The 26,536-nt window shown below is 38.4% G+C and overlaps 3 protein-coding genes across 12 annotated transcripts in view; 2 read left to right on the top strand and 1 right to left on the bottom strand.

The window, feature by feature from the left end:
* LOC128262804 (protein bunched, class 1/class 3/D/E isoforms) overlaps nucleotides 1–21,124 on the top strand; it is a 99,120-nt gene extending 77,996 nt beyond the window's left edge. For 9 of the 10 annotated variants that reach the window (XM_052997319.1, XM_052997321.1, XM_052997318.1 and 6 more), the window contains one exon: nucleotides 18,403–21,124. In XM_052997319.1, the coding sequence (XP_052853279.1) occupies nucleotides 18,403–18,897 (495 nt within the window). In that variant the 3' untranslated portion in view covers nucleotides 18,898–21,124. Of the gene's footprint in view, nucleotides 1–15,363; nucleotides 15,978–18,402 lie in introns of those variants that run through there. The other variant, XM_052997328.1, reaches the window with a different exon arrangement.
* An 87-nt stretch (nucleotides 21,125–21,211) lies between these two features.
* On the bottom strand, nucleotides 21,212–23,375 carry LOC128261524 (bifunctional phosphoribosylaminoimidazole carboxylase/phosphoribosylaminoimidazole succinocarboxamide synthetase-like). The gene is given in 2 exon segments (XM_052995260.1): nucleotides 21,212–22,768; nucleotides 22,770–23,375. Coding segments are annotated over 2 exon segments (1,242 nt in total). The 5' UTR covers nucleotides 23,213–23,375; the 3' UTR covers nucleotides 21,212–21,969.
* Nucleotides 23,376–24,969: 1,594 nt separating this feature from the next.
* On the top strand, nucleotides 24,970–26,410 carry LOC128261927 (pyrimidine-specific ribonucleoside hydrolase RihA). The gene is made up of 2 exons (XM_052995873.1): nucleotides 24,970–25,418; nucleotides 25,546–26,410. The coding sequence occupies exons 1-2, from the start codon at nucleotides 25,194–25,196 to the stop codon at nucleotides 26,386–26,388; spliced, it is 1,068 nt and encodes a 355-aa protein (XP_052851833.1). The 5' UTR covers nucleotides 24,970–25,193; the 3' UTR covers nucleotides 26,389–26,410.
* Nucleotides 26,411–26,536: the final 126 nt, after the last annotated feature.

The following is a 26,536-nucleotide window of genomic DNA, read 5'->3' as shown; positions in this document are numbered from 1 at the left end:
GTCGTTGCTTTTAAATGCAAATGATGCGTACTTATATTGATGGTCCCTTTTCAATCTCGATTAGGCAAGGTCTCAAGCCTCAGCAGTCCATAAATAGCTACAAGTAATATGAAAAGCCCATCAAAAAGGTTTTCGAGTGGAGCGAAATGCTCGTAAGAAAGATACAATTCAATCAAGTGGCCCTCCTTCTTCATTCTCGGCTATGTGCTGCGAGCATAAAGTACGAATTTAGTTCAATTGAATTGAATATGCTCTGTACAGAGTGGGCATGCATTTCAATGGAGATTCTATATTTAGACCCAATTAAAAGGCAGTACAAGACTCTCAAAACAATGAACAATCCGATGAAGATGACAATTGTTTTTGAGTCTTTTTCAATGAACTGAAATGAACTGTGTCGAGAGTTATGAATGGAAAACCATCGATATTCATGGTTTACGGCTGTACACAAAGAACAATCGAATTGATCTTAAGTGAGGCAATCTAATCGAGCTCGTAATCGCTTTTGCAATCAGTCAAAATAAAAGTTTCAATGATATTAGCTGTTTTAGGCCATTTTGTTGCTTTTAGACGGTGTTGTTGCCAACCCTAATAAAATAAATGTTGAAGTATTTATTATCAGTAATTGATTAAACGTTATCTGGAAATTAAAACTTTCTTTTCTATGTGATAAAGTAGTACTTTTATGAATACATCATAAGATAAGAAGATCAATATATATCTTTGGGAAAAATTAAGAGCACAAGAACTACATAAACAGGCATTTTAAAATCCATAACTCAGAGTATATTCTCACACGCTTTTGTTTTCCCCAATTCTTATTTCTCTTTTAATAAATCATCATAATTGCGTATTTATTATACCAAGTCACGGAGTTAATAGAAAATTCCAAACGGAACTTGATGACACATTTTGCGTAGTGGCAACAGCAACAGCATGCAGCCTTTGTTTTGCCTCATTTAAAGTCAATCAACTTTTCCTTTTCCACGAAATCCAATTGAGAGACAGTGGCCGCCTCTGTTGCAGTTGCAACTTGCCACCCATAATGGTCATTTGGGTCAATTCAATTGCTCTCCCCACTTTCTTTGGGCCAGAGTATGTATTTCATTTCATTTCATTTCGATTCTCTTCTTTCTTTTTGAATTCCTTTCTATTCACCTAGAAACGTTTTTCCCCTTTTTCACTTTGTGAAAGTATTTTTCACAAGCATCCAAGCATGCTCGTTTTCATCACATTTTGTTCAACACCCTCTCAACTCTCATTTGCCGCAGAATTTATGCGTTTAATTCTCTTGTTGCCTTTGACCTTGGTGCAAAATGAAATAATATAAAATTGTGTACGAGACTTTGGGGCTGATATTTTTACGAGCTTCCCTTCTCGGCGGCGCTTATCAGGCTTTTGTCTTGTTTACAAAATGGCACACTGTTTTTCTGTGTGGATTGCTTATCTCTCGTCCGCCTGCAAATGCCACACTTCAGAAATGCCATAAATTGTTTGCCAATTCAAGAGCAAATAAAGCCAAAAAATGTGAAAAATAAGAATTGTGTTTGCTTTGAGATAATTATTGAAATTACTCAAGTTGATCATCGTTTTTGTGACACATCCCCAGCCAAATCTCCTCCTTTTATTATTATTTTTAATTGCAAAAGTCTCAAAATTATAATGCTTGCTAAGTGAAGTGATCTATTTCTTATACATATTTTCCACCAGGTGTATCCTCAATTTTCTTCAGGAAAGTTCTCTAGCCCCAGCATATGTCGCATATCATTCATATTTTAGGACATTTCCCATTTCTTGATCTGTTTTCATATATATGTATGGTATTTAAACTCATTCCGTTCGGTTCAGTTGTCACGTATTGGACATGAGCACACAGATTGCGGATTACGGACTGCGGTTTTACGGATTGTGGCGTATTCCTTGGCTGAGTCAGAAAGATGGGATGCATTTTTTAGTCATTTGTTGCCTACGCCCGAGAAAGGCGCGTCAAATAAAATGTAATTTATTAGCAGCAGTCTCTTTGCGACAGTCTTTTCCTGTTTTACAAATGCAAAGTACGTAAAGAAAGAGATGAGACGGAAGCGTTTTGTTTCCTTAAACAAACATTATTGTTTTTTTTCCTTTTATCACTCTTCAATTAGAGACGTCACCGATTTTTGCACATTTCTCAGTTTTACTTTGCGTAAATGGAAGTAAATTCTAATGATGATAAGGCCCAGAAAAGACGATTAAAGACTCTTTTGCTGCTTACAGCTCTTCGGGGAACAATCTTTTGCATATGTTTTCTATAGGGAATACTTGACAGCCACTCTCACGCTCCAATTTTTATGCTAATCTCTCCCACTTCATACTACTTACAAAAAAAAGAATAAAGTAGAATAAAACTTAGCGCCAATGATTAAGTCGTTAGTTATATTCCCGAGTATAGCGATAACGCTTTTAGGTTATACTAATATTTGCAATTGATTTGAACTGGCGCAGACAATAAAAGCTTAGGGAATATAATAGACTTATCGGTAAAAACTGCTGGAGTAGATTCTAGACAAGGTAAGATTTAAGCAAAACCAATGTATGGTTATTGTTTAGGAAATGTGAGGACTTGGAAGCGATGAAGGTTTCACTGGTTTAATGGAAATTTTATTTTTTATTTTTATTGCTTTGGAATTTCTTCTTTAAAATATTGACAAAGACCAATAAAAAGTGATTTGCAATTCGGAAACCATAAAGACCCAAAATTTCCTAACCAATTTCAACAATTAAAGAAAATGTTGTGAAAAACAACAAGATAACAATGATAAGTCGGATTGCTAAGACAACTTAATGACTTAATGACATTTATGAAGCCCTATTTCGGCCGATGTGCTGATCGAATGGCTTGACTTTTGTCGAGCCCCTGGCTGGCTTTATTCTTCAACTTTTGTGAAAAACAAAATGCAGAGCCCATAAACAAGACCATAAAAAGCATGGCAGATAAGATAAAAATATGAACACATTGGCCTGGTCGACTTGTGTTGGGTTTTTACCACTCGATTTGTTCGGTGTCTCATATTTGTGCAAGTGTGGGGAGTTTCAGCGAAAGCGAAGTGGGAAAACAAGCCTTAAGAATAGTGTTAAATAATTTACTTTTCCTCGACAGCCAGACATTAGACGATAAGAATGACAGACAATCGGTTAAAGGGAAACAACGATGGTTGCCTAACACAGACACAAGAATCGCCAGAAAGGCATCTATAGGATGGGTAAACATCGGCCTAAGTTTGCAACCATGCTGTTTATCTCCGGCACACAAAGCGTGTTCTGGCCACGTGCCTATCTAAAGACATTTCCCTGATCTCTTACATGATCCCACCGGCGCTGGAATCACAGTTGTCCGAAACGATTCATTTACGGGAAGTCCGAGTATCCATAACCAATGCTCAAGTAGTTACAAGGCATCATTATCCATCTCTGGCCGTATCATGATCTATCGCCCAGTCTGTCTAATTGCATTGACAATGCGCAGCACCGCAATTTTCAAACAATTGACGTCAGAATTCGATACTGTATCTGTATCTGTATCTGTATCTGTATCGTGGGTCGGTCAGTCGGTCGCTTTGTCTATCCATCTCAAGCCCAAACGGTTCGGACCAGTAAAGTGCTAATTAGACGTGGCACTGCCGCAAAGGCTCCCGCTGCGCGTGTCTATCAGTTGATCTAGCCTGGTCTGTACTTTATAGCTATAGTCCTGGTGTTGAGCTCGTGACAAAGCACGAAAAATATCGAAAAAGATAAATCAGATGGCCTGAAAAGGACTGTCTCCTGTCCTCAATTTATATGTTGTTCAGAATGATAAGCACTTTATAAAAAAAACTCACCAAGTCATTATCGATTAGTTTTAAAAGCTGTTGGAAAAACATGATTAATGAATACTATCCCCCAATAAGCAAGTTATCTTTTAATTACCGATAATACAATAATTGTAAACCTACCTAAATAAGTATCTTGCTTAAGTCCAAATATATCTCAACCATTACTAACTGTTGCATCATTTCTACTAGAACACATTAAATGTCATACATTAGACGTTGTAACAGCCACCGTTCTGACGTCATCTATTCAGACCTAAATTGCGTCACAACATGCAGTATCTCAATACCTGGGATGATGATCTCTGCGCTATTGTAATACATAATACATGTGGACACGTTTAACACGAAATACCCAGAAGAGATTTCTTTAGAACTCGAAGAAATTTGATTCTGGCCTTTTGTTTTTTCCCCCCTCCGTCGAGGTCGGCGACTTTTTTATTCTCGCGAAATGCAAGACGAAAATCGTTGTGATTCGAGGAGGGAGTGTGGGCAAGTAAGTGGCACAGTGAAAGGTAGCCGGGCGGGCAATGAGCTAACATTTCCCAAACGGCGATGAGCTCACCCCTCCAACCTCCCACCACCGGCAACAGCGACGAACTCCCAATGACTCACAAATGCCACAATTTAGCGAGAAAATTTCACTGCAATTAGAGTTCATGCGAGCAAAGTTCCCCGAATCGAACTTTGTATGTTTCCTTCAAGGTTGAATCCGTGGGTGTTTTGCAATTGGGTGTGAACTTCGGTTTTTTGTGTGCGATTTTTTGTTTGCAATGCAAGCCAAGCCGCCTTGTTGTGCTAGGTTGAAACTTGTTTCGCCCCACCTCCTTCCTGCCCCTTCTAAAAATCCAATCTAAACACTCTCGACCAGACCAGACGTTCAACATTTTTTTTTTTTTGTTTTTGCTCCCAGCCAGACGCCCGAGTTCGACGAGATAGCCTTTAGTTTAAGTTGCAATTGTCGTTCAGGCTGCCCGCTGTTTTTGTTTGTACGTGCATTGCAGTTCCAAAAGTGGGTCAGTTTTATCGCCAATACATGTCTACTCCGTATATGCCCATGTGCACACACTTATAGACCCGATGCAGTTGATTTTCGTTTATGTTTGCTCGCCAGCGGGCCACTGTTGCCAAGTGCTCCCAATTTTCATAATATACAAATGCAAATTGAAACCAAATTTGGTGCTGCGGTCGTTACTGGACAAAAGTGCACTGCAAATTTCTTCACGTCTGCAGTTCTGGACTTCAAAGTGCACTATCAATTGAATTGTGCAAGTCAATTTTATGCCCAGATTTTGTTTATCGAAATATTAGATCAGTGAAAAATTCTCTACATTACGTATACACTCTGCCTCTGGGCCCATCAACTCACATTGGAGCAGATGAAGTCAAAACACCCTAGGAAATTCTGCTTTATCTGCACACTTTGGGAAATTAATTTTGTGCGTACATCTGAAAAATTTAAAAACCTCAAGGGTTGGCATGTGAAGTGGACTTTGAGTCTATTTTTCAAGTTTATCAAAAAATATCAGAGAACGAGAATGTTAAGAAGGGGTGTAAGTGTGCCAGCCCCTATAAACTAAATTTAATTTCATATATTAGTATTTAATTAGCAAACAATTTGCCTGCCAAAAAAGATTCCTCAATATCAAAATTAATTAGACGTCAACAGCGCATCAGAAGGCAATGAATTTAGCTCTTTAATATTTGCTAGGGGGTTGTTTTCATCCATCTCTCTGCTTTGACAGCCAGTTTCCTGTCTGCGTTAATGCGGAACTTAAAAACCACAACGAAATGCCTAATGTTTGCCAAAAACATTTTCTAAGTCACAACACTTTGACTTTCAGCCTGGTATTGATGTGGCTTTTTTTTTTCTTTTGACAATGTTAAATTTTAAACAAGTTTTGTGAACGTCACAAACTGGTTTGGCTTGGCTAGTGGTTAAATTAAAACGAAGTAAAATTAATTGCATTATACGCAGTCGTTCGATTTGAACGTTTGTCTTCGGTTAATACCCCAGTCGAACAATTCAATATGATAAATGTGGCTTAGATGTATTGACCTTTGTGCCATATACGCTGAACTCTAGCCGATATCTTCCGTCTTTGTGTTCGCTACACAATCAGACGAGAGAAATCATTAAAAAAGCGCTTTAAAAATGCAGGAAGCAAAGCTCAATGTATTCTTAATCGCTTTTAATTTGCAAACATGTGCGCTGATGATAAATCAAGCAAAACAAAAGGTAATCAAGAGTGAGCAAAAAATAACCACAAAACCCTGAAAAGTGTTTTTCAACTTTAGCTTGGCAGCCTCTACCCTAGACCTTTGCTGCTGCTCTTATTGACCTTTGGTGTCGTTAAACTAGATATAAAATGTTTGTGGGAGGTGTGTCGACAAAAGAGGCGTGATCATCAGAGTCGATTTCTCCCCTCGGGTGAACAATTATTTTTTTTTGGCCCATGGTCTGTGTGCCACTTTGCACAACAACTAAATATGTCAATCAGCTGTCCACCTGTCACACACTACTGTACTTGACAACCACTAAAGTTTTACAATTTTTTGCCCATTTTTTCGATTTTCCAATCGTGTTGCCAAGCAGCAACTCAGCAAATTATTATTCATTCACGCAAAAATTGTTTAAAACTCAAATGAAAATATTATTGGGAAATGACAAAAACAGTTGCTGACCTAATTAATATATTTTTTTTTGCCATACGAAAAAGCTCCCAAAACATCATACAAAAATTGACTAAAAATGCTATAAATAAAAGCGAATTTATTTTTTGCTAAAGCTTTAATCTTTTGCTGTTATGCCTGTGTATATATTTTAAGTAATTTATTATGGTTAAAATGATGGCAGCAATTTGTCTGGTTCAGGGTCCGATTTTGTGGATTGGTTTTTCGGGGTTTTGGCGGCACTTGCTTTCTAATTGGGCTAATGACATCACAGTGAGTTTGGCGGAGTTTTATATTGTTAAATTACGAGTTGTTTGTAGGTTGTTTATATGAGGGCTACCTGATAAATTTGCCAATGAATTCGGACAGGGATATAAAAGTGGTTTAACGATCTCAGATAAGTTTCGGGTTTACTCAGAGTCAAGGATGGGCATTTACTTTGCTTTTGATTTCTATAGTGGTTTTTTGAAATTGAGGTAATACAATTTTATGTTAACTAGTTCAATTTGGCATTTCGTAATTTCTGAAAGGGAAAACTTAATTGAATATTCACTAAACAAATACAGTCGGATTTTGTTAATTTCAATTTTGAACAAAATTAGGGAAACCCTTTTTAACTTCAAATATCTAATCCAATCATTAATCATTAACAAATGCAAACACACACACACATATAATTTATTATATGCCTACAACTAATTAAGTTTTGCATTTTACCATGTTTTCAAGTGCATTGCTGACATCAATTAATTGTAAACGGCAACGCCATCGACTGATTTAAATACATGCGTTAATCGATTTCAGTTGAGGTGCGACGCGCTGTTTTTTTGTTTATTTGGGGGACCTGTTCGACAACTTACTTGCAAATGATCTGAACTGGACCCAGCTGATCTCAGCCGAGTTAAGAAAATCAGAAATTCGCTGCGTGTGCGTGGCGTGCGCGTTGGCAATTGGCCGAGACACACCTACCTTACGCTGGGGACCGTCCGACTTATACACATGATTTAAATTTGGCCATGATCGAACACCAACGCGAAACGCGTTTGGCTCGAGACATGACGATCTCCCCCTCTCCCTCTCTCTCTCTCTCTCTCTATCTCTCTCTCTCTCTCTCTCTTAACGTTAAACTTAAAAAAGATTTTGCAATGGATGATTAATGTGTGTTGGTCGGTTTGTTTGTTTATTCCCTGCCTTTGTCTTTGACTTTATTTTTGGGCCTTTTGCATTTTAATTGACACCAATATGTCATTCGAAACAAAACACGAAACGAACTGGCAATTTGAGGCCCCCACAGAAAGTTTTTTCCGAGCATAAGCATTTCTATTTTACTATGGCCCCGCCTTTGGTCTCGGTCGCTACGAAAACAAAACGCCAATAAATATATCAAAGAGATATGTGTGTGCTTACGAATGTGTGTTTAGACCCCCGTACAAAACTGTAGCGACTTTAGCTTCCGCATTATAACTCAACTAAAGACCTATTGGGAAATATGTATCTGGCTGCGAATAGCGGGGGAAATTTTTATTAAGAAACATTCTAAAAAGTATATAAATTATTAGAAACACTTCGTTTCTGATTTGAATTTGACTCGTAAATTCTTTTAATTCACTCAATCAATAACGGATTCAATACAATATTAAAAGGGGTTATTACTGGCAAGTAGCCGGTACATATCCGACTTTAAATCAATTAAAAAAACCGTTATTGGAGAGAAGCGCTCTTATCAAAGCTGTGTTAGGTAGATTTTCTAAAAATGCATTTTTTATTGTATCCGTTATAAATAAATATTTTTCGTTAGTGCAATTCTAAGAATAAGAAGCAATATTTACTATATTCTTAGGCAGATATATTCAGAAAAATATATTTTCCCGCTGACAGCTTTATTTATTTGTTTAAAAAAATTCGGCATTTCTTTTGTTTACACATTTTTGACACTCTTTATTCTTCTTCTTCTCTTTGCAGGTAAGCAAAACAAAATTTCATAAAAATGAGACAGCTATTTCTGCTGGTCTATGGTCGCGTAAGTCAATTAGTTACCCATATATACACAGTTATATACATATAGATATTCTTTTGAGGCAGTTGAAATTATTCCACACACAAATTGAATAAATTTCAATCAAAACAAAAGGGAAAAATGCTACAAAAAATTCCACACAATAATTGAAGAAATAAAAATTATGTTGACATGTTTGAATAGTTCTTGTTAGGGTGGGAGGGAATATATTAGCCGTTCTGACAACCTATTGCCAAAAATAGATACTGAGCATACAATATATAGCAAAACAAAATAATTAAGCCATTTCGCATTAGCTCACCAAAATCATCCAAATAGAGCATTATAAAATATTTGTTAATTAACGAATTTTCAAGTACCCTAAGTGTGTTCTTGCTTAGCGATCACAATGTTTTTACATAGCATGTTTTAAATTTACATAAGAAACCCTAGTTTTGATAGAGTATGCTGAAAAGAACTATTTACGCGAAAGCTTAGGGCGCAGACCACAAAATAGTAAACACACAAATCGAACGATACTCACACATGGACTTATATCAAATAGTGTTATTGTGGCTGCCTCGATTGGCCTTGAATAATTCATGATTATTTGTGGGCATTTTTTGTTGTTCGCTTTTGAGTTTTAATTTTTCATTAATGGTTGTTTTTGTGGGGCTCTTCATTTTGTTTTGTGTGAAGTGTTCTCCTTTTTTTGTGATTCCTCTTTGTTCTGCTTATTTGTTTACCAAGTTTTGAGACCCTTTTGGCAAAGGTGAAAGATAGAACTTTTGATTTGTGACCAAATGTTGAATAGGTTTAATCGTTTTCTGGGAAAACTAATTGGGGAAGACAAAACTGTTTGGAATATTATTTATTAAGAACGGTTAGCCAATTCTTACATTTATTGACATGAGGCTTTCATTGCACTTTTTATATTTATACTTCAAAAGTTTCTCCCTTTATAACCACGAAAAGATTATTTTAAATCTTATTTGGTGGGAAATTGATTTGTCTTTAAAGTACTTCAAATTAAATCTAACATTTTTGACAGCTTCAACTGTCTGTTAGCTTGTACTATGTTCCATGTCACTAAACGCAATTAGAATAATTTCATGAGTAATTGGTTTTTAGCGTGTATGTCCTCTAGTCAAAACTTGTCAAATAAGTGGCCCAAATATTTTTCAATTGAATTATAGCACAAAAAATTTTTACAAGGATAAGATGCAAACACAATTTCAATGCATATTCAATGAGATTTTTTTTGTATTAAAACGAAATAAACAAGAGGAAAAAGCAAGAATCAGAAAAAAGTATCAACATCGGAAAAATTCAGGTCAAGATGAAAGTCTATTCAACCAAACAGCTTAAAAATAAACGAGGCATACATATGTATATTCGAGATATATCGTTTATATAGAAAGGATTTCCAAGTGAGGTTAGACATATATATTTAAGCGTATAAACCTTGAGAAGTCGAGACATTTTCCCGGTGCCTGACACTCGGCCAGAAGTTAATTAGCCACACGTGCCGTGGTCGTATCTCTTTACAACAATTTCGTGAGCATTCGAATGCAATTAGCGGGCGGGCCCCTGTATCTTTTTCTACCTGGAAGATTCTGCAACCTGCGCCATCATAAAACGATTTAATGGCTCGCCCAAAACTGCAGCAGCCGGACGATTTAAATGCAATTTGCGCTCGTACTTTTACTTTTTTCCTGTCCCGTCTGACGCATTAGTTTCGCATCTGATGAGTGGCCAAACCCCAGTACAGTACTCGAAAAATCATTTATGACCTGTTGCGGGCAGTTCTGGTGCGGTCAAGCAAAAATAAACTAAATACTGGCACGCAGTCACAAATTGACTGAGCGTTCATTTAAACTGTTTATTTTATGGCAAAGGTTTACGGCGGTTATATTTTTTTAGAATATGATTTGTATTTCCAAAGATCCGTTGAAATTAGTATATTATCTAACTAACAGCCTTCTTAGAAATCTTTTTTTTATGTGCCACTAAACCAATAGTTCCTTGACCAATTATTTTTCCCATCCATATATGTGCTATTTTTTTTTTTTTTATTATAGTTCCCAGTTTTTAATTTCACTCACTTTTTTTCGATCACGCCACACCTTTCCATCATCCGTTTGCAATTTCCGAAAATCAAATACCTATTATATTTGCTCGTGCCAAATATCGTCCCAGAAAAATGTTTGTCATAGTCAAAGAAAGGGAAACCGTTTGATGGACGTATTGACAGACAGCTGCTTGGACTAGTATACTAGCCGTTATACACACAGAAAAATATATGTATGTTAGACTCTTGCTTCAAGGTGTTCCCTTGGCCGCTCAACACAGAAAAGCCTCTTATCAACTTTAAATAAAAACGGAACTACCGAATGTGCTTATCAAAGTATATAAGCAAATGCCAGCTAATCACAAAACAAAACTTGTTCTAAGCAGTCTCAACTCAACAGCGAATTCTTTGTTTATTTTGATTTTTATTCAATTTTGTTGTTTCACAGCTGCTGACGTATGGCTGGCTGCTAAATGGCCGACAATTGAAATTCATTAAAAGTAAATCAAAAACGAAATATTCTGAGCGGCAATTCTCAGTTGAAAAACTGAAACGCTATCAACTCATCTGTTTATGTCTTCTTATCAGTTTGCCTTCTTGTCTAGCTGAACTGTTCGGAACATCTTTAAGTGCGATTTACTAAGTGAGTTGAGTTGCTTATCAGCCAGCTCATCCCAGCTCACCTCTTGCGTGATTTGCGTGTCCAAAGGCAAATAGCACAAGCATATTGTATGGAATTGTAGAAGAAAAAACTTTTCTATCTTCTCTTTAAATCCACAAAGTTTGTTTACCTCAAAATAATACAAATAAATCTTAAAAGTTAAACTATTAATAGGAATAGATTTGTTGTTTTCAACATTTATTTTTCTATAATACGTAGGCTTGTTGATCTGTCGATATTTATATATAAAACTAATTTTAATAATTTATTTAAGCCTGGGCAGATGTAGCTCAATACATATACCCAACAATCCCATATATTTTTGACTGACGCGTGTCTCGTTGATTTTCATACGTTTTTAATCCACGTGCATTGAATTGGGGCAGGGGATCTTTTTTTAAAACCTGCCCACAAAGGGCTTATCAATTGTATCTAGCCGTCAGTCAGTTGTAATTGTCTAAATGTATCTGTAAGATACTGATACTGAGAGACACACGCAAATAGTTTTTTTTTTCCTTTTCAATACAAGGAAATCACTAATCAAAACGTTTTCTGTCGATTGGCTAAAGTAAAAGAACGGAATTTCTAAACGAGCTCAATAAATTGTATTTACTGGAAAAAATAATTGAGTGTAATAAAAGAATAGTTTCAAAATGGAATGGATTTCTGGAGAAATTGGATGGCAAAAAGGGAAATTGTTGAGATTCGCTTGATGCTCCTTTGGAAACTTATAAGAGGATTTAACCAGATTGATATAAAACAAAAACGAAAGCAAAGTTTATTTAATGAAATCCCTTCAATTTATATGTGGTCAATGGAAAATTACCACGAAATTTTAATACGTTTTCCGTTTTCCACTTTAAAACTCTGTCAAACTCAGTTAAATAATATACAAATGGTTACCAATTTAAAATAAAAATAAACTATATTTTTTCACTGCCAGTCTCTTTGTCCATCTGGCTTCAGTCCGACCGGCTGAGAAGAAAAACACTTGTAAATTTCCACTGGACCTGAGACTGTCTGACGCACCTTTCCCTTGCCCCACCCACCCCTTTCGTTTTTGGCTACTACATTTGTTATGAATGGTGTATTATGTCGGAGACTGCGCGACGACTCACTTTGTACTCTTCACTCCTTGCCCTCAATTTTATAGAATTTTATAGCTGTGTTTTCGAGGACTGCAACTAAGACAACCTGTCAACCGGTTGTTGTAGGTTTTATACAGTGATAACCTATCTTATCAACACGGCGGCCTATGGAAACCAATTAAAACTCGTTTAAATGGCCTCAAAGTCCAGTCAAACTATCTACAAAAACAATTGCCATTAAATCTACAAATTTTCCCACACACCAAACGTTAACTTTTCTCCGGTGATCATCTAAATGTATGACACGCACCATTAAATGAATCAGAATTAATTGTATTACATGCGAGACACGCTCTTCATCTCCAATATATGTACAACGCTAAAAATGCCAGCATTCATATCCATATTATATGCGATGGTATCGTTATTATATTTGAAAAGAAATCGGCATTTAGTTGTTAACTATAAAGTATCAACTATTTCTAATTCTGTAAAGAGATTTTGTAGCTGTAAATAAAACATTTTTTTATCAAAACCGTTTTGAGGAATAAAAAACCAAATTGTTCTTTTAAATATTAAAAATATTTGATATCGCTTTAAATTACACACGATATTGCCCACCACACCCATCAAAATCCAACACATGCGAACACGTGTTGGGGGCGTGCGAAAATCAACAACGAAGTCAACAACACAAATGCTGTAATTTTCCACACGCCTTTTCTTTCTCCTCGACTCGGACTTTTGATTTTTATAGATTTTTCAAATATTTTATAACTTTTCCGCATGTGTACAAATATATTATGAGTGTGTAAAAAGAAGGGGGTGGTGATTTCCACCGCTCACTCCCTTTTTACCCCTCTTTGGGATGTGGTCAGGCTATTACAAAACATTTGGACTTGTTATTGTTGCTTTCTCGCTCTATCTCGACCTCCCTCTCGCTCGCACCACCCCCTCTAGTTGTGTTTCAATTTTTATTGATTGCCAGACGCGGCGACGATTTCGAAATTTTCATTTGTTGATTCAAAACACAAATACAGAAACAAAGAATGTGCATTGTTTTTGTTGCTTGAATTTGTATGCAATATATGTGGCACTTTAATGAACATTGTTTACATATACAGTCGTCAACAAATGCACGCTAAATCTGTGTGTACAGAAAAGCTGTTAGAACTGACAAAAGCCAGCCATATAGGAAAGTTTTTTGAATTGCTTTCAGAATTTTCCGATGTGATTGCCAGGTTTTTTGCTAGAGCTTAGGTTAACTTAAACTGATAAACATAACAAGATAATGTTGATATCAATGATAAGCTAGTCGGACCTATCATATAACCGCTTAACTTTTTACTTTTAAAATTTGATAACTTATCAATTTCTTTTTTTTGGATAAGAGCTACATATCCAGAAATATGGAGTATTACTTTTTTAGGTATCATATTCAAACTACTTTCAAAGTCAAATGTATACGTTTTTTTTCCATTTTAAAATCCGGAACTGTAATTCTCCATTCAAGCAATTAGCAATTCCTCAAAATAAAGGCCCCTCTTCACTCATCACTTCAAGCTTCCGAAACGCAACTCCTCCATCCAAAAGCACCCACCCAGAACTCCCCACCACAGCCCAACCCATTGAAATTCCAACTCGATATCCCATCTACGCAGTTTGCGTAGCCATTAAGAAACTTCTCTTCCTGACAACCTACGATTGTTGACAAGTTATTTTACAGCAGAACATTTGTTTATTTAAATGTGCACTTAATTGCTGTTTTCTCTGGCGGTGGCTACTAAAAATATTGTTTTCTTTTATTTGTCTTTTATATTTTGAACGCGGATGTTTGTTTCATTTTTCGTTAAACAATTGTTGATGCGTTGCTTGCCGTTCGTCAAGCGTATTGTAGGTTCCTATATAGATCGAAATCTATATGGCGTGTATGGATTGACAAAAAGCGCTTCCTTCAACATGCGCATGAAATCGATACGTTTCGTTCAAGTTCTGCTCATTTTTGTTTTGTTTTTTACATTTTGTTCTGCGGGCTCTTCCTTTCTGATTATTTGAAGCCCTTGAATTTTTTCAGCCATTTTTCACTTCTAAAGGGAGCTTGTATTGTGTGTCAAGGCTTAGGTTATATGCAATAACAATTTTACTAGAATATTTTTAAGGCTAAAATGTTTTGCTTCAATACAGAAACAACGGTTTGCTTTGTATAAAGAAATGAATATCTTTACTTGTATTTTTGTTGTATATTTACTATAAAAATCAATGTGACTTCTTCAGAAACTACTTGTGCATTTCATTTGTATGGAAACCACTAAAATACGATTATATCTGAATGCAACACTGACAATTCAGCACCATAATTATGTAAAGTTTTGAAATGTATCGAGAAATTTTGTTTACTGTTTACTTGAACCGACTTAATGCGGTTAGAGGGAAAACGCAATGCGCAAAAGGTAAGAAAACCCACCCCACCCGAAGAAATGCCAAAGTAACCGAAAACCACCGCGTGGCAAGCGAAAAAGTATCTACAAGAACGTCCCACCAAAAAATAAAACCGAAATAAAATGAAATAAAGAGCGAGCGGGAGAGCGGGTGAGCGAGCGAGTGATAAACAAAAGTGTCGTAAAGTTTTTGCGTCGCAGAGGCTGAAAAAAACATATGTATGTATATTTTTTAAATAACAAAAAACCGGCTGGCGGCTGGCTGTTCTGAAATTCTGTCAAACATTTTGGCAAATGAGCAGCCCGAAAGCCAAATATATATATATGTATATATATAAATGCATAGATGAAGTCTTTGTAAATTGATGAGAAAACAAGGGGGAAGAGTGGTGCGTCAAAACAAACAGAGAGTCGAAGTATCTCAGTATCTTTGTATCGGGCAAATGCTGATGGACAAACGGCCAGATACAGATACGGATACAGAAGAGAGCCGAGCCGCAGAGCGGCTGAGTTAGTGCGCAATGAGAGTGCGATATAGCGCTCTCTTTGACTCAAAGGCGCTGCCATTTTATATAAAATCCGCGCTAATTGCACGCAGACGTTCAGTCGCCAGTTTCGCTCGCTACACGCCACATCGCCAGCCCAGAGTTGGCTCCAGTTTCAATATACTAAAATAAAAACAAACTGCTAAAACAATTACTTTTTATACAACCTAAAAAAACAAGCCAACCGGAGTCTCACTCGTGAATTATATTAATTCGTTTTAACCAGACGCAAATCGCTAAAAGCAGTAAATAAAGCCGAGAAAAGCTCCAATATTGCAAAAGCTCTGCGCCGGTCTCGTAAATCTCACAAAAAGCTAAGCAGCAAATTCAGTTTTAGTTGAACTTTTGCCATACAAACACAGCCCGAAAAAGGCCAGACAAAAACAAGAAAGAAATAAAATAAGTGAAAATACAGATATACATTTACCCAACTGTGATCAGACTGAAATTTTTGAAAAGTGCGACGACAGTGGGAGAAGAAAGTCTCCGAAAAAGATACCAAAAAAGAAAATCGTATTCGTTTAACCCCCGATTAAACCCAAAAATCCAAAGCCAAATATGATGGGCACAATGTCGCTCCGCCAGCCAGAGAATTGGCTCTACGAGATCTGGCAGAAGGGCTACGACAGCCCCTGCTATGTGATGGTGCCCAATGCAAAAGTATGTATACCTCGCAAACCCCCTTAAAAAAAAAAAAAACCCCAGTTTACCTTGACTAGATGCAGTTCTATTGATTTTTTGTTCGAATTTCGTGAGGCTGCGCGCGTTTTCGTGGCGATTTGCTGGCGACTTTTCAATGTCGTCAAAGGCAACCGAAAAAAAAGAAACACGTTACGTTACTTGTGCTGTCACTTGTCAATTTATTTTCGCTGAAAAATAACCAAACTTAAGTGCAAAAAAAAAAAATGAGAAACCACTTCCTTTGCTTTGAACCAAACGAAAGAAGAGGAGTTTAGTCCTTTGTTCTTCACAACAATGGAATATAATTTCTACCTAAGGACCCCCGACAAGTGTACAACAAAAAAAAAAAAACCTCAACGCGGTGGTCGCCATGTTTGTTTGAGAAGTGCAACCGAAAAAACGAACTGAGAACTGCATGGGACAGAGACTTCGAGAGCAGAGATACCTCTGGAGAAGCGCGTGACCTGACCTCAGAAGGCACCAGCCAACCCAATCCAACCCGCTTCTCCAGACGTCTCTCTTTTCTCCGCCCTAGTGTGTGTGGTGTGTGTATCTCGACCCGAGTGTGTATAATTAGCATTTATTTACTCTAAAGTGGTGCCCTGGCTGAGCTGCCCCTCTGTTTCACTTACCTGAAACGAAGTTATCTTTTTAGGAAATAACCCCTAAGCCTATCTGCTGAGATTTTCTCTAATCCCCCTGAGATGGTGCAAAAATCTGATTGAGTGGTAGAAAAACAGAAATTGAGGCACACCTGCCTTCGTTTTTGAACAACAATTTAATGAAACGCCGCCCGTGGCTCTCCCTTATATGCCATATTTCGCGTTCATTTGTTTTTTTTTGTGCTTTTTTGCACCTCATTGTTAACAAGGCAAAGTGGTATCAACCGGTTTGCATTTGTTAAATGCGGTTGCCATTGTTGTCAGTTGCTTTTTTGCTCACCAATTCCTGTCTGCTACGAGTTTTATCAAATTGATTTTTCTTTGACTTCTAATTTTGGTCAAGCGAGGGAATGTGTGTGGTTCTATAAATACAATTTGGTATTTTTATAAAATTATTTATTAGCTTGCCTCGAAACAGGCGAAAAACGTGCAAAATATAATTTCTTATGATTGTTTTTGGCACTGGTGCCAGAACATGCGACTTTCCGATGGGTTCCATGCCTCATGCTCTCTAGATAAATTTTAATGGTATATAGTATAGAATTTGAAGTATGACTAATGAGTATGGCGTAGGAATAACGACTGCTCGGTTCAGAGTTCTATATTTAATTACATTTTTATTTTAGGCATTGTTATTTCTTTATCAATTATATTTCATAATGACATACCGGATTTCTTACTTCGATTTTAACGTAATAACATCCTTCTGTTGAATTTTTTTTCCCTTGTAAGATTTTTACTTTCAACTTTTATTTCTTGTGGTGCCTGAAAAACCAGGCCACAACAACAAGAAAATGTCGAAAGAAATTGTTGAAAGTGAAGACGTCGACGAAAGCATCCGAGCTGACTATTTATAGAGATCGCAGTGAAGAGTCGAGAAAGAAAGAAAACTCTTTCGTGAAACGGAACTGCCGCAGGCCGTCTTTCTTTCCTCCCCAAAGCCAATGCCCCTCCTTTTTCCACCCACGAGCATTCGTTCTATTGACATTTCACATTAAACATGGGAAAATTCAGGCGAACACGTGCCGTTAAATGCACAAAAAAACGAAAAAAACGCCTGTGCGATTTTTCTATCCGCCTGCACGCGTTTTCGTTTCTGCCTCTTTAATAGGTTTATTAAATTTTCACAAGGTGCATGGGGATGTCAGCCAGGTGAGCGGTTGATGTTGTGCTGTGTGTTGCGTTTCGGTTTTTTTTTTTGTTTTCGGTTTCGATGACGTGTTCTGCGGCTGTGGCATTGACAATGACACGAAAGCATTTGATTCTTCGGGGAACCATTTACAATTACACAGCAAATAAAGCGAAATATATAAAGCGAACACGCCACATTGGGCAAACATTCGCCGCTGGCACAAAATGTGATTTATGAATGGCCCGAGAAGTAGTGGGCCATGTTAAGACTCAGGAATGAGTCAGCCCCATGTTAAGCTTTTTTTACAAACGGCAACAGGATGTTAGTTGTACTGCTAATCTGTTGGGCAAAGAGAGATCAACTACAAAGGGTATGCAAACTGGGAATGTAAACCGCAGATAAAGTCACTTTTATTATGATGCAGTTCAGTTGAAATGTGTTAAACTGCTTATTGTCTTTGATATACATATAGTAGTATTTTTAACAAGATTTGTCAGTTCAAAAGCTAATTAAAGCAGGACATGAAGATATCATAATCTTTAATAAACATAAGCCAACTTCAGAGTTAAACAACTTACTTACGCATACTTTTTCGCCTCTTTACTTTCAGGATCTGGTCAAGTCGCATCTCATGATAGCGGTGCGCGAGGAGGTGGAAGTTCTGAAGGAGCGCATCTCCGAGCTGATGGACAAGATCAACAAGCTGGAGCTGGAGAACAACATTCTCAAGTCGAACATCCCGCAGGAGACGCTGCAGCAGCTGCAGATGCAGCTCCAGATCGCTGGCAGTCAGCAGCCTGCGGCAGTGGCCGCTCCCCCGGCCACGCCCGCCATTCAGGCGGCGCCGGCGGTACAGAGTGCCGTTGCCGCTGCCGCGGGTCAGGCAGGGCAGGGTGGTCAGGTGGCCGCCGGTGCGGCGACGGGAGTTGCCACCAGTCCAGCGTCCGCAGTGGCGCCCACGACCATTCCCAACGGCAGCGCCGAGAACGGCGGCAGTGCAGTCGAGTCAGCGGTAGCGGTGGAGCAGCAGCATGTGGCGGCAGCAGCAGCAGCAGCAGCAGCGGCAGCAGCGGCGGTACCCACAGCCAACGGTCCCATGTCCTAAGCTGTGCTGTGGCCCAAAACACAGTGTTTGTTTTTTAAGCGCCCACGCTCCGGCATGTGGGGGAAAATGAACGTTTTTAAGAATGAAAACCGTAATGTAAACTCAGCCTGGTCTCTTTCTTAGCCAAGGAGACGGGGCCGAGGAGAGCAGCGAAAGTATTAGGCCACTAACAACAACAACAGCAGCAGCAGAGATGCCAACATGTTAAGTTCATGTTTGGCTAACCTGCAGTTAAGGACTGTTATGTTGTTTCTGGCTGTTAAGCTGCTGCAGCCGCCGTTTTGTTAATTTCTCGATTGTGATATTTGTTTAACACACCACACACAGACTACACACTCACCCATATATGTACACACACATCCATATAAACACACACAAAAAAAAAAAACACAGATAGACTGCACGCTAACAGCGACTGCGGCTGGCGCTGTTACCGTCCGCTGTTAACTCGAACGAGTATAGGAACTCATTTTAACTTGCGCTGCTGCGCTTCCATTTTTTGTTTAATACTTTTTATTTTTGTTTACCCGTTTGTTTCCTCGTTGTTAACGCTACAAATAAAAAAAAAACATGAAAATCATAAACAAACACACCCAGAAAAACACAACAACTTACTGAACTGGCTGCAAAATAATACTTGAGGAAAGTAGAATTTCAGCCAGAGGAGAAAAAAAAATATGCAGAAATACAAATCGATAAAGTGAAATAGAGTGCCAGGGAAAACACAGAGAAGAAGGAGAAGAACAGAAGGGAAATTTATTGAAAAAATATGTGATAATTTGCATTGTGCAGTCAGAGACATAAGATGTAAATTGTAAAAAACATAAGCAAACCAGAGAAGTAAAGGACAGGAAAGTAGGATTCAAATTTCAAAACATATTAAACTTTGATCGATAAATACAAATATAATTTAACAAAACAAGAAAAGGCCAGCTGCTATTTTTATAATTTAATTTTAATTACTACTTTTACTGTAAAGAAAAAGAACACAGCACATATTAACTACATCATAAATATGAATATGTTTCAAATTAAACAAAGCGATAACAAGAAACGTAGAAAATTGTAGTTATTCTAGTATTTCTCAAGCTATATTTTTAAAGATTGTATAGCTATTCAAAAACAAGATAAAAAACAACAACCAAACAAAACGAAAGCTTATCAAAATTGTTTGTTAAACTCGTAAACTATCTGCAAAACGGAAAACCAAAATATATCTGTAAATATTGTGTAAAACTAAATACTAAAATTGAGAACAAACTTCTAAAGTCACGATAATGGAGATCCAATGCAAGGAATATGAAAACACGAAAATAACAAAATGAAAAGCTACATTTTTAAGATGAAAAAAACCTCGTCCTATTTTTGTTATAACTATTTAGTCGTTAATTTTGCATTAATCTTAATTTGAAAATTTCTCGATGTTTAAACGAAATCTGTTATAGGATTTTCCAACATTTTCTTTTTTGTTTCCCACCCCCACACTCTACGACAGACAAACCCATAAAGATGATCCATGAAAAGAAGCTGAACTGCTGCAGCCATAGGATGGAAGTGTGAATAGCTAAAGGGCAAAGCTCCAGAGGAGATCCCTCGCCTCCCAGAGTTGTCCATGTCCGAAGTTGGCCGCCCCGTAGACGCCGAGTTTTGTAATGCTTAAGTGCACTCGTTTGGGGGCAGGGCACCAAAACCTGCCCCAAAGATCCAATGCCACACACAATGCAGCCTGCGGAGACTCAAATTGTCTAAGGCTAGCGTGGAAAGTACTAAAAACTAAAGTCCCACTCTGGTGTGGACCAATCCAAATGAAAGATGAAAAACGTGAGAAGTAAAACCAAAAATAATACTCCAACTGAAGTGCCCAAAACTAGCAGTCTACGGGGCCAAACCAACCGAAGGGCAGATCGGACAGACAAACGGACGGACAAACAGACAGACAAATGGACAAAAGGACGACCAATGCCATCCCCCCCGATCCCATTGTAATTCTGTTGAAAGTATTTTCCCTTTATGATTTTTTAATTCAATTTAGAAAATCATCATCATGCGTTTCATGTTTAGTTTTTCTTCTATGAGTTTTACAATTTAAGCCTCTTTTTAAGCTAACTATTAATTTATTAATTAGTTTGTAAGCGCAAAAATAATTAAAATAAATCTAAACAAATAACTACAAGCAAACTATATTAAAATAAAGGAAAAAATAAAACTATATTGAAAACCAAAATAACCTTACCAGTGACTTCTTATTGATTTTTCGAAGACATCTGCCGAATTTGGAACTTAGTTATAAGTCTTTGGGACAGCAAATGGATGTTGGGTTCGCTGGCTCAAACTGAAATAGTCTCAGGCTTATCGCTATTTCTTCATCAGAAAAATTAAAAATAAAAATTTTGCCCAGCTGATTTTTTTTTGTAATATTTTATTTTAATTTCAAAATGTCGTCTTAATTTAATTTGATTGATATCTTAAATTCTGACCAAACAATTTATATGCATTTTTTATTTTAGAAGGCGGTACGGAAACCGAAATCCGTATTGCTGACTTTTCAAATCGTAACGTATAAAAAATTTTTTATCTCTTTACTACATACACATACATTATTTGCACATTGTACATAAGCTGAACCCTCCAAAAAGTATGCAATTATATTTGTAACTCTTCCTACTTCGTGTATTTAACTACAATTTTACTGACAAAAATGATACATTACATTTTTGTATGGCATTAAAATATAACTTATTGTTTTTATTATACTTTTAAACATAACTGTCCGAGGAAACTCTTCCATTGCATGAAACTGTACTTATTTCATGTGTGATATCCCTGAAAATTATAAAAGTATTTACAAAGCGGCTTCTTAAAACTTCATCAAACTTTCAGGCCGCCTATTATAAACTCTTACAGCTATAATCAAAACGTTTTTATGTATATAGACTTATGTCTTTATTTTTATATTTGTTTAGCTGAAAACAAAGTTCTGCAGACCATTATTTACGTAATCAACCGAAATGTTCGCTAACGTGTCTAGTGGTTGATACTCTCTGCAAAAGTATAAGAAACGATTTCAAGTTTTCAGACGTTGCAAGTTCGGCGCATCTCCTTATCAGCTTTAATGAGGGTGATGAAGTTGTCGAGCCGACTGGCTTGCAACTTGGACCACACCATGAAGTTGTCCAGCCCAAGAATGGATGCCGCATGCAGGGCGGCTGCCTCCGGGTTAGGTACTGTGGCAAAACCAATGCCAGAAGGCAGATTCAGGCAGTCGGACAGACAATTTATAACTGGACAGCTGGAGTTACCCGCAAGCACAGTGCCCAAACCGTGGGATCTGCCATCGACAGCGACAAAAACTAGGTTACTTATCGCCGCTTCATATTCCCGCACAATACGGAACGCTTCCTCAGAACCTTTGTCAAACGAACACACACGGAGCTCCACATCCAAGCCCAATGACCGACAACAGGTGGAAATCTGTTTGCCGTGAGTGACATCGGATGCGCTGCCCATGAGGACCACCACCCGGTGTTTCTTGGGCGGCACAATAGTCGACAATTGTTCGACCACCCAGCTATAGTTGCGTTTCACGGTCTCCAAATCGCTATTCGTTACGGACGTCAGATTAATGTAGACCGTTTTATCCACCATGAGGCTCTTGTCACCAGCCGGCCAAATGCGCCACGTGTCCGAGTCGATGATGTCCGCTAATAGTATGCTACCATCTTCAGCCACGCCGAACTCCACTTTCATGTCGACAAGGGTGCAGTTCCTCGTTTGCCAAAATCTCTCGAGAATCTCAAAGACGAGTAGCGCCGAGCGGCGCATTATCTGCACTTCGTCCTGGCCAATTGTCAGGCCATTGAGTTCAAATTTGGACGATTTGCTCGTCGCACCACAGGGGATCGTGGCTGGCATCATCCTTGAAGCACGTCTCCTGTTTCGGCGGCGCAAATCGATAGCCCTCAGGAACTTCGGGGTTAAGCCGGACGAAGGATCCGGTGGCCAGGCGCCGCGTCACCCATTCGATGGGTATCATCCGACACTTGCGGGCTATGAAGGCCCGTTCGCCACACGGCTTTACATAAGCGGTGCGAATTCCGGCGTTGTTCAGCAATCGGAAAACATGTCCATTGGTGGTGTTCGATATGGCCGCCTTGCCCTGAAGTTCGTGGGCCTTGAGCCCATCGAAAGCGGTGATGCGATCCTTGCTCAGCAGCAGACATAGTCCTGGCTCATCAGGCAGATCGTACACCTGCTTCGTCTTGCCCTCGATCAGAAGGTTTCCCAGCTGGTAGCCTTCGAAGTGTGTGGGTGACATTTTTGGTAACCGTTTTAATTTGATAGCGAAAAAAACCCGACCCACTAGTTAAGCGGTCGACATTACAATAATTCAATAACAGCCAAGAAACTGCACAAGTAAACTTATCAAAAAAATTAACACTTTTCTTAAATAGGTCTTATCAAAAGGAATGCCTATTGACCTTTTTGATAAGACCTTTTTACCTTTTGATAAGACCTACTTAGGAAAAGTGTTAATTTTTTTTTGATAAGCCAAGAAACTGTAAAAGCAAACTTATCAAAAACAAGAAAGGAAGCAAACTTCGGCAATCCAAAGTTCATATACCCTTGCAGCTATTGCAAAAATTAAATATTCTTGAAAACATTAAAATTATGATTTTCTTGCATTTATGTTTAAAAACATTGAAGCTATGATGATTTGCAGCTCAGATATTCGATAGTTTCTATGGCAGCTATATGGTACGTTTTCTGATTTTAATAAAATTCAAACCGTAATTCTGAACTGCATTTCATTTCTTGCCACTTTGTGCACTACACCATTTAATATATTCGGTTACACTCATATGATTTTTAAACCCTTGCAGAGGGTATTATAATTTCAGTCAGAAGTTTGCAACGCAGTAGGAGACATCTCCAACCCTATAAAGTGTAACGACCCTGTTTCGGGAGGCGGTATAGCTCGCCGCCTGGCCAGAAATTTATTTCCTCTTTAGATCGGTTTACCTCCCTTTCCCTAAAGAATAACACAAATCGAACGTTACAAAGTATGGTTATATTTAATAGTACGGTTAGTACGTAGTCCTACGTTTCTAATTATAATTATATCGGCGCTATGGGATGGGCGGGTGTGGTACTGCTTGCTGAGTTGACGTCGGCGCTGCTGAAGGGCCGAGTGTGGACTGCTTGCTGAGTGATACCGACGCTGCGGAAGAGCCGAGTATATCACAACTTGTTGAGTATTGCACTGCTTTGTGTGCGGGATCGGCGCTAGGGAAGGGCCGTGTGTTGCACTGCTTGGTGTTGCTGCTTCACGTCGTCGATTCCAAAACCACACAGGGCGTCGGTGATCCTCACCAGATCGTAGAGCCGACTTAAAATCGAAATCTACCAGAACAATTACCCGGATGTTCCTCCTTGCTGATGTTTCTTCGAGAATCGTCGGAACGCAAGTGACTGGTTTGGGGCTGTGTCTCCGCTTATATAGGCGCCGATAATCCCGCTTTGAGTAATCGGGTTATTGGTCGATGGTTATCGGCGTTCGATAACTTCGTCGAATAAGTGTGACCGGGTGCTGTTGGCTTTGGGCGCGCGTTTGTTGTCTTTCTATAAGTCGGAACGAGCCGGATCGGACGACTATTTGCTGTTTTTAAATTTGTTATATATTAAGTTTTTGCAATAGCTGCAAGGGCTTCGGCTTGCCGAAGATTGCTTCCTTTCTTGTTTTCCTTCTTTCCTAAAATTGAGTAGCACGAATTATTACTATTTTACTCCAATTTTACACAATTCACATGGAAAGAAATCCAGCAAATTTTAACCATCTATTCAAAAATAATTAAAAATAAAACCGATTTAAAATAAAAGAATGTTAACTTATATTTTAATATGATTGATTTTATATTATGAATTTCCATATTAATAACAACATCTTATTTTAAGTTTATGGCGACATTTTCTACATATGTGAAAAGATTCCTTGCTTAAAGAAATATTTCCGATTTGTATGCCTATAAAGCAACGAAGATTAGGCTACGATGATTTATATAAGCATAAATGATTATTTGCATTACGTCTTAATTTTTACTGTTAAGACAAAAATGGAATAAATCCTATCGCATTGTGCTATAAAAAAAAAACTATTTGACGACTGATATCGTAATTCCTTTTTTTAATTAACCAAGCTGGTGAATTTAACCGCAAACCGCAAACCAACAGTTTAAATGATAGATATAAGTAACTGAAAGTATATAAAAGTGCACGATGACGGTTGGGTAATCACAGTTATGGACTACGAATCGAAAAGTTTGGAACGCTTGGTGGTCTTTGACTGCGACATTGGTTCGGATGATGCTTGGGCCCTGGCTATGTTACTAAGGGGTGAAGAGTTGTCCTTGCCCGAGGGAAGACGATACAAACTGGCTGCAATTACTTGTGTTCAGGGTAACACGGATTTGGAGAATGGAGCCCAGAATGCCCTAAGAATACTCAAATTACTGAACAGACAGGATGTAAGTGTTTAACTAACAAAAATTCTGTCTAGATAAATTCAAAATGTAAACTTAACTTAATAGAAGATTTTAATTATTTATGAACCCTGCCATTTTCCGAATCTATTTCCCATTTCCCCCCATATAGGTACCTGTTTTTAAGGGCTGCGCAAATCCTATAATACCCCGAACTTGGCGCGATACTTCACGCTTCCATGGCATTGATGGCTTCAAGGATGTGGGCAACTATCCGGAAGTTAATGATCTGCAGGGCCAACTACAGCAGGAGCACGCCGTTAACGCCATGTATCGGTTGGCTTGTTTGCATCCGAAACAAGTGGACTTCCTTCTGTGCGGCCCACTTACTAACTTTGCCAACTGCATTAACCTCTATGGTGATGGTTTTCTGGAAAAGATTGGTGGGGTGCTCATCATGGGAGGAAATATCTATGGCCGGGGCAACATAATGAAGTGCGCTGAGTTTAATTTCATGATGGATCCCGAGGCGGCACACACTACTTTGGAACGAGTAAGGGAACCACCGTTGATCCTACCCTGGGAACCCAGCATTGATGAAGATTTTCACTTGACGCTCGACTGGAGGCTTAATGTGCTGGGGTCGGTGGACCATCCCTTTGTGGAACTGCTGACCAGAGTGGAGCGAACAATGATGGTGCCACGAGGCATTAAGAAGTGGCTCAATCCCGACGCCGCTCTGGCAGCCACCTATCTCTTCCCAGAGGCTATGATTGCCGAGCAACTGGAGTACCATGCCACTGTGGAGCTATGCGGTGTTCACACCCGTGGGCAGATGGTACTGGATCACCTGCGAGGTCGTCGGGTGGACACCATTCATGGAAAGAAGAACAATGTGCGGATCATAACCCATTTGAACAGAGAACCGTTTCGCACTATTATAGCCTGGACGGGATTCCTTCCACAAGCTGATATCTCAAAGCTTTGCAGCAGTAACATGACTGAAACAAAGTGAATTCTAAAGTTCATTTGAAGCCTTCTAAAGTCTCAAGCTTCCGGAAACGCCTGTGGATTTCACCCTTACTCAGCTATATCTTCCACAGTCTTGCAAATTTTCACTTGATATTTTCAGATTATATTTTAAAAGAGTCATATATTAGCAA

Source organism: Drosophila gunungcola, unplaced genomic scaffold, assembly GCF_025200985.1.
Source record: "Drosophila gunungcola strain Sukarami unplaced genomic scaffold, Dgunungcola_SK_2 000001F, whole genome shotgun sequence".
Classification (NCBI taxonomy): Eukaryota; Metazoa; Arthropoda; class Insecta; order Diptera; family Drosophilidae; genus Drosophila; species Drosophila gunungcola.
Note: the sequence above shows the minus strand (reverse complement) of the source record. Positions and strands in the feature narration are given on the sequence as shown.

Coding starts and splice junctions, on each gene's coding strand:
- LOC128261927 (XM_052995873.1), top strand. CDS start 25,194: ATGGACTACGAATCGAAAAGTTTGGAACGCTTGGTGGTCTTTGACTGC. Junction 25,419..25,545: donor AATTACTGAACAGACAGGAT/GTAAGTGTTTAA, acceptor CCCCCCATATAG/GTACCTGTTTTTAAGGGCTG.